This window comes from Macaca thibetana, chromosome 5 (genome assembly GCF_024542745.1).
Source record: "Macaca thibetana thibetana isolate TM-01 chromosome 5, ASM2454274v1, whole genome shotgun sequence".
NCBI lineage: Eukaryota > Metazoa > Chordata > Mammalia > Primates > Cercopithecidae > Macaca > Macaca thibetana.
In genome coordinates, this window is record NC_065582.1 from 86,865,603 (window position 1) to 86,878,389 (window position 12,787).

General features: G+C 36.2%; 1 protein-coding gene across 3 annotated transcripts in view; it reads right to left on the bottom strand.

Annotated features, from left to right (window-relative positions):
* The window catches only part of BANK1 (B cell scaffold protein with ankyrin repeats 1), a 315,067-nt gene that overhangs the window by 48,648 nt on the left and 253,632 nt on the right, over nt 1-12,787 (bottom strand). For all 3 annotated transcript variants that reach the window (XM_050791915.1, XM_050791913.1, XM_050791914.1), the window contains exons 9-10: nt 12,356-12,664; nt 7,647-7,955 (exon numbers count right to left, since the gene is read on the bottom strand). In XM_050791915.1, the coding sequence (XP_050647872.1) occupies nt 7,647-7,955; nt 12,356-12,664 (618 nt within the window). The remainder of the gene's footprint in view (nt 1-7,646; nt 7,956-12,355; nt 12,665-12,787) is intronic.

Here is a 12,787-nt window from a genome sequence, read left to right on the forward strand (position 1 = left end):
ATAATGAGTTTACTTTTTGGTACATGCTCAGTGATTATCAAAAGTAACTTCCCTTCCTCTCCCCTTAATCAAGAAATGTTGCTATCCCAAGAAGCAGCAGTGGGATCATGATTTGCACTGTTATATTTCACAGGATGATAAGACTTGGTACTCTAATATTTTTTTCTCCCCTAAATTTAAAGATAAGCTATTTGATTATGCTCACTTTGAACAAACATTAGAGTTTAATTCTGCTAACAAAACTCAAATTATATAAATGCAGATTGAAAATTCCAAAAGGATAGGGCTGGCCCCTTTGTTCTAGATAGTATTCAATAGTGGAAGTTAATAAATACTTTGAAAAAGACATGCAAGATGAAATGTTAGCATATGAAACCTATGCAAAAGGCATCTTAACTGGGGTGATATGCCAGGTCTACCTCCACCTCTGCATCTACAGAATACCTTCCATCACAGGAACTACCATTTCCTACATGCTACCCTGTGCAGGCCACTGTACATATACAATTTTAGTTCTCATGAAAACCCTGTGAAATAGATATTAACATTTCTTTAAAACCAAAACCAAAACCAAGTGAAGCAAGGTTATGTAATTTGCACAAAGTTACACAACTTTAAGTGTCAGTCTTAAGTCAAATTCCATTCCATCTGGCTTCATAATCCTCATGAATTTCACTACACCGTGCTGCTGGTCCATTAGGGAAGACTCTTTTCGATTGTCCAACCTCAGGAAGCATCTTATTTTTCTCAAATAGCTACTTATTTAGATTACAAAGAATCACATGTTAAAAGTCCTGGTGGAAAATATTGTGAATTCAAGAAATCTAAAGTGACTAAAAAGACAGTAGTAGGTGTGGATAGCTGTCTAATATGGTTGTTTGATGCACCTGTGATTTCATATTTAAATAATCATTCCCTAAAGTATTTGTTTACTCTGGCTTAACAATGGAAATAATCCAGGTAAGAGTCTCTTAACAGTGTTACTGTTGACACTTTAGACTGGATAATTCTTTGTTATGTGGCTATCCAGTGCATTGTAGGAGGTTTAGCAGCATTCTTGGTCTCTGCCTAGTAGATGTCACTAGTACTGTTCTTAGTCTTGACAACCAAAATGTCTCCAGACATTGCTAAATGTCTTATGAGAAGCAAATCACTACCAGTTAAGAACTACTTTTATAGGTCAATTAAACTTCTTCCTACAGATGCTTTTAACAAATAGTTTAGTAACATCATATGTTAAGTGGAAAAAGACCAGAATTTATTCTGCTGTCGAATGAAAATCTAAGTGCTTGATAATATTTGCGTTCATTGTCTTGTGTAATGAAAATCTTTTAATGTCAGTTCACACTAGAGCTGATTATTGCCTCCTTTCCACTTCACTAATATAAAGGAATTGAATTCTTGGAAGATGAGGCTGGAAAAGTTCATCATCATTATGTCAACATGCTAACAGATGGTCTGCAAAGCACTTCTCAGGTTTCATTCAGTATTTCTGTGAAGAAGCCAGGGGATCATGATGTTCCACTGTGAGAATGACAGAAAGAGCAAACAAGAACACCTGCATTACACAGGCTGACTTGCTCCTCTTCAATGGACAGTATGAATACAGGTCAGAACAATTTCTCCTTTGCAGAGCTACACCAGCACTCTCTCATGGAAAAGAATGAGGCAGAGAGTCAAGGAGGAAAACAGGAACACGAGGCTTACAAATAATGATACATACGTCACTATTCTGAGAGCACCTGTGATATACATACTATGTCCTTAAGCTAAATGGTTTGGACAAGGTCACCTAGTCAGGGAGTAGGATCCAAGGCACTTGATCTAAGACCTACTTCAATCCACTTGACCATATTTTACAAATGAGGACTGAGAACATTATTCTCTGTCACATTTACAAGGATATGAATAAATTTCCCTAACAGTTTCTACTAGGTCTTTTTTCTCTTTTTGCATGTCAATTGCATTGTGTGTGATCAATTTCAAGTACAAGTGAATTGCAAGTGGAAAATTTCTGAGAGCAACTGAGTTGCACTTGACATTTTGGGGTCCCTGTAGCTGAGTAGCTCTCAAAAAGGTCATATACAACTTTGTTGCACTGCAAAATGCCAAGGGCAACTCAGTAGCAATTGGAAATTGAAAGGGAAATTATATTCTACCCGAAATCAGTCACATGGATTCTGAAGAAGGATCTTTGTTCTATTAATTGTGTGACAGGAAAATAGAAAATTGCCCATTGATGCTGAAAAATTTTACCCAATAGGCATTCATCTCTTTGTATGATTTATGGACGTAGTTTTACTACCAATGTGTCTATGCCATGCCAAGAGCTCATTTTCTTTCCCTGATTTGACTTAAATCAAGAATTCTGTCACTAAAGACTATAAATCTGTGTTAATTCCTCTGTATTCTTCAAGCTTAATGAACCTGATCCTCTTCAATATTACAGGGATAAAAAAAAGTAGAGGAAAATATATCTGAAAACAGGAGGACTTCAAAAAATTTTACTTATGAAAAATGAGTTATTCCTGTGATTGCTAACCTAAGATAGGTTTAGTACAACAGCAATGTGATAAAAAATCAGAAACATATCTCTTGATAAAATGAATCAACATGGGTTCAGTTTTGCATTAATAAGTTATGTCTCTGGGGTAAGGGGATTGATGATGGTGAAACAGAGCTTCAATGTCACATGTTTTAAGCTTTGTGAAAGCAGTTAGAGTGCTTAGCTGTATATGAATAACACAGAGCTTTGTCCAATTCTATGTGGGCTCTTCCCTTCAAATGGTAGTGTTTTGGACATAAGATGGTTTAAAGCAGGAAAAATTTAGGAATTAGAGACTGATGTAGTCTTCTGATTACCTTCCAGAGTGTTAATAAAGTCTTCTGTTCTAGCCACATTGATATGGATCTTGTCATTTCTATCATTTCATTCAGTTAATATTCACCAATTATTCATAGTTTCTACAGTGAATTCAGCACTGATCTTGGCACCAGAGATACAATGGGGAAAAAAGATTAGTTTGGTCTCTTCCTTCATGGATCTTATAGGTTAGAAGGAAGAAATAAATATTAACAAACAATCCAGGAATACATATATCAGTGATGGAAATTTGTGGTGCCATGTGCTCAGGCATTAGATCCAGATAAATCTGGGTCCAAATCCCTCCTCTTCCTCTTCCTGATTTTATCACCTTGGGCAAGACACTGACACTTACTGAGCATTAGTTTCTTTATCTCTAAAATGAGGTTATTAATGCCAACTATGCAGGGTTATTGCATGAATCAGAAATTATCATGAAAGCTGCCTAATAATAATTATTATAAGAAGATGACTAAGCCAACTTGTTCTGTTAGAATACGGGGTCTTCCTTCCCTGACACATTCCAACACTATTGTTTTCCCTAACTTCTGATTCCACCAGAATCCAAGAAACAGACACTAAACTGAGAAAATTAAAAGTAGAATTGTTTTAATTATAATGCACTGAACATATACCACATATCAACTATTGTGTTGGGTATTTTCTAATTTTATCTCATTTAGAGATTAACAGTCTTTGAAATATATATCATTTGTATCCCCAGCTTACGGTGAGGAAATTCAGTCTCAGAAATGTGAATTTGCTTGCTTGGGTAACATCAGCTAAATTTGAATACAAGTCTTTCTGCAAAGCCAGCATGATTTTCCTTTGCCTAGTTCCTTTGCCATTACTTCTTCAGTGTCTGAAATAGTAAGCTGGGATTCTGCATTCCTGTATTTTTCCTCTATCTCCTATTCCAAATCCTTCAATTCTGGCTATGTTAACACACCCTGAAGATACCAATATACTGATACCATTTTTGGACTCTGGCAAGCAATGGGGCTAGAAATTAATCTTCTAATTGAGTGGATGGTTTTCTGGGAAATGGTGGCAATTTGACTTAATAGATCTGCCCAAGCTAGGGGGAAAAAAAAGGAAAGATGTGAGAAAAGGCTCTTACTCTGTGAAATGCAAAGAACATCAAGAATGAATTAGCTGATGAGGTAATCTCTTTCTAATGTGGGAACACAATGATCAACAATCAATTGCATAAAAGAAAAAGGCAGGCAAGTATATCCCAGTGAAAGAGAAAAGGAATAAAAAATGGAAGAGGATTTTGGTGACCTTATTTGTAGTCCAGTTTTTGCTACTTATTTGGGATACAGTAAATAACCATACCTATTTTATATACTTAATTGCAAAAAAAAAAAAAATTATAGCACTAGTTTTCATCTCCATGTAATACAAATATAATGAGAGTAAATTATATTGTATTAGGACTAGAAAGACATCTTATAAATATTGAAGGGTGCCAGTCTTGGGATGGGTGAGATAAGTAACCTTTAAAATTTATTAGAAACTCAAGATATTTAAGATTCTTTAATGTTTCTATGTGTGCACATACCTACAGGACAAATTGCAACACTGCACGTTCAGAATTTACATACTTAGTACACAGATTTTATCATTGGCACTCAATCAATGTTTATGTAACTGATAAATAAATCAATGAGAGGAAAACCATCCAAATGCACTTATTTAACTTGGGGATGGGTTGAAAGCCTAAACCAGTCATAGCCCCAAATTCTTTCTCCAGTCCTGTAAAATGAAGCACTCATCCCTAATAGGAGGTTTCTTCATTAGAGGAATTGAACAGAAGTAGCTCTGGACATGGGACACAAGGCACACTGGGTGGCAGGAATTACAAACTAGACTGAAAACAGGGAGAACAAGTTAAATTGTGCATTCTGAATGGTGAAATTTCCCAGTCTTCTTCTGGCATTCTAATCTCAGCGTTCTGGGAACTGGATATGTAAATGCAGACTACAGTTAGTTGAAGGGTATTCTAGAAAAAGTTAAAAGCATAGGCAAATAGAGTCACATAAATAATATTCTGGGGCCATCCAATGAAAAAGCTGGTTACCTACTTCCTAATTACCCTACAATGCCGTCCATAAGTTAACAACTAGAGTTTCCAGTGAGGCATTTGGTGCTTCATTCTTTTTTTTTTGATGGAGTCTTGCTCTGTTGCTCAGGCTGGAGTGGAGTGGCACGATCTTGGCTCACTACAACCTCCGACTCCTGGGTTCAAGCGATTCTCCTGCCTCAGCCTCCCGAGTAGCTGGGATTACAGGCACCTGCCACCATGCCCGGATAACTTTTTTTGTGTTTTTAGTAGAGATGGGGTTTCACCATGTTGGCCAGGCTGGTCTCGAACTCCTGGCCTCAGGTGATCCACCCGCCTTGGCCTCCCAAAGTGTTGGGATTACAGACACGACCCACCGCGCCAGCCGGTGCTTCATTGTTAAACATTAAAACGTAGTTAAGAATAGCCATATTTGATGGAAGTATCAAATGCTACAGGCAGAACAAACAACAAGTAAAGACAACAGAGAAAATATGAGAGCAGAAGGAAAAAAGTAAGAACAAAAGAAATTTAAAAACAAATCAAAACAAAATGAAACAAAATCAGTAACAAAGATATTGAATTATATCTCTATGTATCCATGCCACCTAAAAGAGAAAGTAATCCTGTAAAAAAGAACAACAGAGAACAAGAAAGAGATCTTGAAAAACAAGAATATAACCACCAATAGAAGGATGGGAAGATAATGGCCAAACAGTACACGAACACAACATGGGATTCCATTCTTGTCTGGAGAAACTCCCTCAGCATTGGAGTATAGAAGATGAGGTATCTCTTCAAAAATTTCTAGAGTACAACTAACTTTTTGTATCAAGCTATATCTACTTTCTCTTTTAAAAGTATTTACTGGTATTTAGCAACTATGTCAAGGAGATAGTAATACCCTAGAGATACTAAACTATGAGAGACAACCTGAGAATTTCTAACAGACGTTCATTCCTTGACTTTGTAATCTAGACAACTGTTACAATTCATGTTTTATTTCAGCTGAAACAGTTGATTAATTTGCTACAGTTTCCTAATTTGTTATAGTTTCTTGAACAATATCAAGAGTAGATCATCATTAAATAAGTGTGTTTTATACTGATAAATACTTCATACATGCTTGCTAATTTTCTTATATGAATCTCTCAATATATACATGAAGCGTAAGGAATAGAATGGTTTCTTTTGAAAATGTTAAGTATGTATGAGTAATTATGTTTCTCTTAGGTAGATCTGTAGTATATATTTAAATGTTTTTGTGTTGCATATTATTTATAGGAGTTGAGCTTCTCTCTTATAGAATTAGGAAGGAAGTATCAAGGAGAATTTCTACATATATGCTATGGTTTCATGTTCCCTGAAAGACTTGTCATTATCCTTCTTAATGAGGAAGTAGAAACCAGAACCCAATCCATCATTCTTATTTTCTTTACTTACTATCTTTCTAAATTTAAAAATGAGCCAGTACATAGGCAAAGACTTCATGTGTAAAACACCAAAAGCAATGGCAACAAAAGACAAAATTGACAAATGGGATCTAATTAAACTAAAGAGCTTCTGCACAGCAAAAGAAACTATCATCAGAGTGAATAGGCAACAGAATGGCAGAAAATTTTGGCAACCTATCCATCTGACAAAGGGTTAATATCCAGAATCTACAAAGAACTTAAACAAATTTACAAGAAGAAAATAATCCCATCAAAAAAGTGGGCAAAGGATATAAACAGACTCTTCTCAAAAGAAGACATTTATGCAGCCAATAGACACATGAAAAAGTGCTCATCATCACTGGTCATTAGAGAAATGCAAATCAAAATCACAGTGAGATACCATCACATACCAGTTAGAATGGCAACCATTAAAAAGTCAGGAAACAACAGATGCTGGTGAGGATGTGGAGAAACAGGGATGCTTTTACACTGTTGGTGGGAGTGTAAATTAGTCAATCATTGTGGAAGACAGTGTGGCGATTCCTCAAGGATCTAGAACTAGAAATACCATTTGACCCAGCAATCCCATTACTGGGTATATACCCAGAGGATTATAAATCATTCTACTATAAAGACACATGCACATGTACATTTACTGAGACACTATTCACAATAGCAAAGACTTGGAACCAACCCAAATGTCCATCAATAGTAGACTGGATAAAGAAAATGTGGCACATACACACCATGGAATACTATGCAGTCATAAAAAAGGATGAGTTCATGTCCTTTGCAGGGACATGGATGAAGTTGGAAACCATCATTCTCAGCAAACTATCACAAGAACAGAAAACCAAACACCGCATGTTCTCACTCATAAGTGGGAGTTGAACGATGAGAACACATGGACACAGGGAGGGGAATATCATACACTGGGGCCTGTTGTGGGGTGGAGGGCTAGGGGAGGAATAACATTAGGAGAAATACCTAATGTAGGTGACGGGCTGATGGGTACAGTAAACCACCATGGCACGTGTATACCTATGCAACAAAACTGCATGTTCTGCACATGTATCCCAGAACTTAAAGTATAATAATAATAATAGAAAAACTCTTAGTGAAAAAAAATGAGCCAGTATAGCTTACCTGTGACTTGAAAAAAAAATGTTTAATCTTTGCAGTTTTAGAGCACTAATTGCATCACCTTATCCCCTCCTCCCATCCTCAAAATTTTGTACAAAAAAAATTAACAAGTAAACAACCAACAATGATAAAACATTACCTTGAGCTATGTAAGGTGTAGTTTCCTCTTTTGGAGGTATATTTGTGGGTCGGGGTGTGGGGGCAGGAGGTCTGTTTATAATGAAAGACCGACTCCCAGTTTTTTTCTTTATACTCAGATTGGCCAATATCATGTCATATTCACTGTCATCAATCTCAGCGAAAGTATATGGGTCTTCCTCCTCCTCTTCCTGCTCTTTTTCATCTTCTTTCTTATCTTTTTCTCCTTTGAGCTCATCTCCTTTTTCTTGTCTAACACCAGGATCACCCCAGTTTTGACTTCTTTCCATCTGGACTTCCACCATTGTCCCTGTTTATGAAATATTTACATTGTGTTTATTCTTCTGTTATATGCAATATTATTGGTGTCCATCTGTCACGTCTTTGAGCTTCCCAAGGTGGCTTAGTCAAGTGCCATAGGAAACAATATTAGAGAAGAGCTCCTGACTCCAGGAGAATAATTTATATGTTACCCCCTAAATGCAGAAAAAGTGAGCTGTGTAACTTACTAATAAATCATCCTGCAGTTTGTAATTTAAATTGTATTAAGGAAAACACTTTGCTTAAGGCATGGATTTTTAAAAAAACATTTAAATGCTTTTCATATTATTCTGTGTAGAGAGATATATATATATATGAAATATTTAATGTATAAAATATAATTATATGTTATATATTATATATTAAATACACATTTACATATTATTTTATATATTATATATACTTTTACATAAAAGAATGATTTCATATCATGAAATTGAGTTATAAATCTATGTCTCAAACTCCACAACTTTGAAAACTTGTGTTTTTCAAGCATAATACTCTTAGATTTTTTTTTTTCATTTGAAGTCGTTTCATGTTTCATATTGCTTGCACTGGATATTTCACCTAAAATTTAATTTCTCTGAAAATGACAGGGAGAAATAGCCAAAGGCACCATTAGTTGGTTTCATAGCAGTCGGTCTTTGACTATGACAAACTGACCTTCAAAAATGCAGCTCTTGTTTTCTACAAGTCAACAGACCTTATTCATAGATAAAGGACTCTGACCAGGCTCGGTGGCTTCTGTGCCTAATCACAATGCTTTGGGAGGCTGAGGTGAGAGGATAGCTGGAGGCCAGGAATTTGAGAGCAGCGTAGTGAGACCTAGTATCTACAAAAATAAAAGAATTAGCCAGGCGGCCAATACTCCTAGCTACTCCAGAAACTGAGGAGAGAGGATTGCTTTAGCCCAAGAGTTGGAGGCTATAGTGAGCTATAAGCATGCCATTGCACTCCAGGCTGAGCAATAGAGCGAGATCCTGCCTCAAAAATAAAACCAAAAAAAAAAATAAACAAATAAAAAACATAGATGACAGACACTGAAAGTAGAGTTCATGACATAAAAGACAGCATGGATGATCAATGGTGTGAGAATGAATTCACATGAAAAGAATAAAATTATAGGTTTCAGAGTTTTTGATGGTTTTTACATTCAGTAATATCTTGACATATTTTTATAAGAATATGTTAAAATATTTTTGTAGCAGTTATTAATAAGACAAAGATATAATATGCTTTGATTGCTTTGATTAACAAGTAAATTAAAAAGAATTTTAATGGCTCTCTACCAGGCCAATGAGGGCTTTTTCTTTCATTTCCATTCTTTTTTGAATTTGCCCTTTGTTTGGTGAGAACCTGATACTCCCCAAATTAGTTTACTTATGAAGATTTTAGTGGAAAAACTTAAAAGGGGAAAGACAAGTAGCAGAGCAGAATAAAAGAATATTATTATAGAAAGATTCAGCAATTGTCTTGGGCAGGTTTATGAGGCGAGATTAAGATAATCTCCCAACAGAGTCTTAACTCTCATAGTTTCATTTAGTTTAACTTAAGAAGTATTACCAATGTGCCTAGCGCTAACTTTCAATTCACCACGACTTGCCTTTTATCCTTTGAATAATCAGTTTTAAGATTTTGATTTTATGACTTCTGGTTCACTGACAGCAACACAGGTGAAACCGGATTAAGTGTGTGGGAACCACTTTTTCAGTGTTTCATTTTTAGCGGAATGTGTCAACCATCTTACGTTTATGAACCAATTTCCTGAGCTCTTAACTCTCTTTGTTTCCCCACCCACCTCTCTTCCCAACTATTTCTAAAGTTGGGCTTGTACTAGAAATAATACATTTTACTTTTTACTTTCCAAAGTATCAGATTATCCTTTTCAGTTAAGAGTGAGACCTAAGCTTTCTCAATTCAGGTGGTATATATCAATAAAGATGAAAACAAATCACTTCTATAATTCCAACTTTTGAAGTAATTGGGGCAAGACTGTATAAAGAACAGAAAAATCCTACTAGCCTAGGAGACCTGTTAATAGAAGTAACTGACACATTCTAATTATAGCACTGCTTGGAACTGAGTCAAGGAGGGATCTGAGGATTCTTGGGAAGTTAAAAAGAAACAATGGGTTCTTTATAAACTGTAAAGTGCTCTATAGTATTATATGTTATTAGTTTCTCTAATGAAGAAGTTCCTAAATCCATCGTGAGGAATTTGATGCCTACAGCACTGAGGAGATGGCTTTTTTTTTTTTTTCCTTCAGAAAGTTGATGGTAGATGGAAGCTACTCAGAAAGAACAACTCCTGAAGGTATAACTAGCCAAAGTCAAAGACATACAAAGTCTCTGGCAAAAAAAATAAGTGATAGTGTACAGCCTTGCATTTAAAGATGAATAAAAAAATTTTAAGAAAAAATACCGGCATTTTATTATCCACTTCTAACATCAGTGCTATGAAAAGATAAGATAAAAGTAACACTGAATATAAAATGTAAAAACAGAGCTTTTAAACTAAATAAGTGAGTTTTTGTTTTATTTTGCTTTTTATATTTGCTAGTTTTCAGGAGATATATTAGCCAAGATTACATTTCTGATCTTAGATATCTCATTAAGACCCTGGGTAGAGTCGTTTTAGACCTGCTAACCAACAGACGATATATAGAAATTTACATTAGGAAAAATATGATTTAATATTAGCACTTTTAAGAGAAATAATCTGACACAAGACAAGTTTGTCTTCTTGACAATTAATTTTGTTATAACAAATTATTAAGATCTGAAAAATGAGAAAAATATGCAAGAATTTTATAGTCAGTGTATTACCAACTTATGATGTTTTCTCCCCTCACCATTAAATATTAATAGATCTACTTCATGGATAAATGTTAGGGGTCCACAAGAGCTTGAAATACAGTAGGTAATAAATATCTGTTGAATGAATGAATGAATCAGAGCAATATCCATTAGGCTTCAGAGCTTTCAATTAAGTAGTATTTTCCACCTCTAAACACAGTGCATAAGCTTAATAAAGCTTATGTTGGTAAACTGGGGTCTTCATAGAGAGCCTTCAAGGACACAAATGCTAAATTCCTTTTTTTTTTTTTTTTTTTTGAGATGGAGTTTCGCTCTTGTTGTCCAGGCTGGGCTACAGTGGCATGATCTTGGCTCACTGCAACCTCCACCTCCCGGGCTCAAGTGATTCTCCTGCCTCAGCCTCCCCAGTAGCTGGGATTACAGGCGCAAGCACAGCTAACTTTTGTATTTTTAGTAGAGATGGGGTTTCACCATGTTGGCCAGGCTGGTCTCAAACTCCTGACCTCAGGTGATCCGCCTACCTCAGCCTCCCAAAGTGTTGGGATTATAGGCGTGAGCCACTGCGCCCAGCCCAAATACTAAATTTCATTGCTTAAAAATTTACTTTTTGAAACAAGGCCATGTTTTTATACTTTATAGCCTTCTAGGATCCAACAACTAAATTGTAGTGAAAATGGGGTTTTGATAAGGATATTTTTTTAACTAAATTGCCTTCTTAAGAACATTGTATTTGGAAAATAAATATAAATTTGGGAAGTACATATGAAATAATGATCAAAAAGTAGATGATAATTTGTGACTGTAAGAGTGAGCCTGGAGCTGGGAGTTTGTCAGGCTGTTGAACACTCCAGGCAGATAAACCTAATGTGGAAGCTCCTCTTCATGCCCTCCACAAGGACAGATTCCCCACACCCACTTTCCACACCCCAATTCCTGCATCTGGGAACAAATGCCAGTGACAGCTACGTTGACTCTTCTTCCACTTGGATAGTGTATAGAGTGTTTCTTTGGTGTCAGTGCAGTGTGCGACAAACCCTTTAACACTTCATTCTCCCACAGCTACCAAGTGACTGAAGTGCCCAAGTTCATCTGAAAATTGTGGATCATCAGCATTTCACTTTTTTTTTCTGAAGACTGAGAGCATGTTTTAAAAGCAATGTTGTATTTCCTTTTCCACAAAATGCCTGAGGTTCATTTTACATGAAGAACTATAGACTCCTTCCAAGTTTTATTTTCTTAAAGCTTTGTAATGAGACAGGGAAGAAGGAAAGAGAGAGAGAAAAAGTGAGAGAAGGAAGGAAGAAAGCAAAGGAGGGAGGGTGGAAAGAGGAAGAAAGGAAGGAAGGAAGGAAGGAAGGAAGGAAGGAAGGAAAAAAGAAAGAAAAGAACGAGGTAGAGGTAGTTATCTCTTGCCTCATTTCCCAGGCCTTAGTTTTTAAAGAATAGGAGGAATGCTGCTCTTGGTTTCAGAAGCTGATCTGCTCTGTATAGATTTGCCATTGCACTATTTGCTATGTAAGCCTGTCAAAGGTTTGTCTTTGTTTTGCTTTGTTTTTTCTAACCTTAAACTTACCTGGTAAGGTGAAGTGAGGTCTTTCCAGTTGGAAGGCAGTAGCTATGGGTCGCGGAGGAGGGAGAGGAGGTCTGCTGCTCATGAGTGGCTCTTGTGAATTATTTTCTGGATCGGCACCAGGAATGAACACATACAAGTCATCATACTGGTCCTCAGAACTCTCACTGCCAACCTCTAGTGGGCTGTGCTTGGCCTCCATGTCTGATCCATTCTCTTTTCCTTCCCCTTCCATTTCACTTGCCTCAGCAACATCTGCACTCTGCCTGTAGGTCTTCCTGCTTTCATGATGACATGCTGGGTTCTGTGTGGCTGTTTACAATGAAGATTGCATTATTTCATTTAATCACACCATCTGGAGGCATTTCATATTTTGTAAATTTGTACAGAAATAGTAGTACTGCTAATAAAACTTTTATGACCTGATATAGTGAA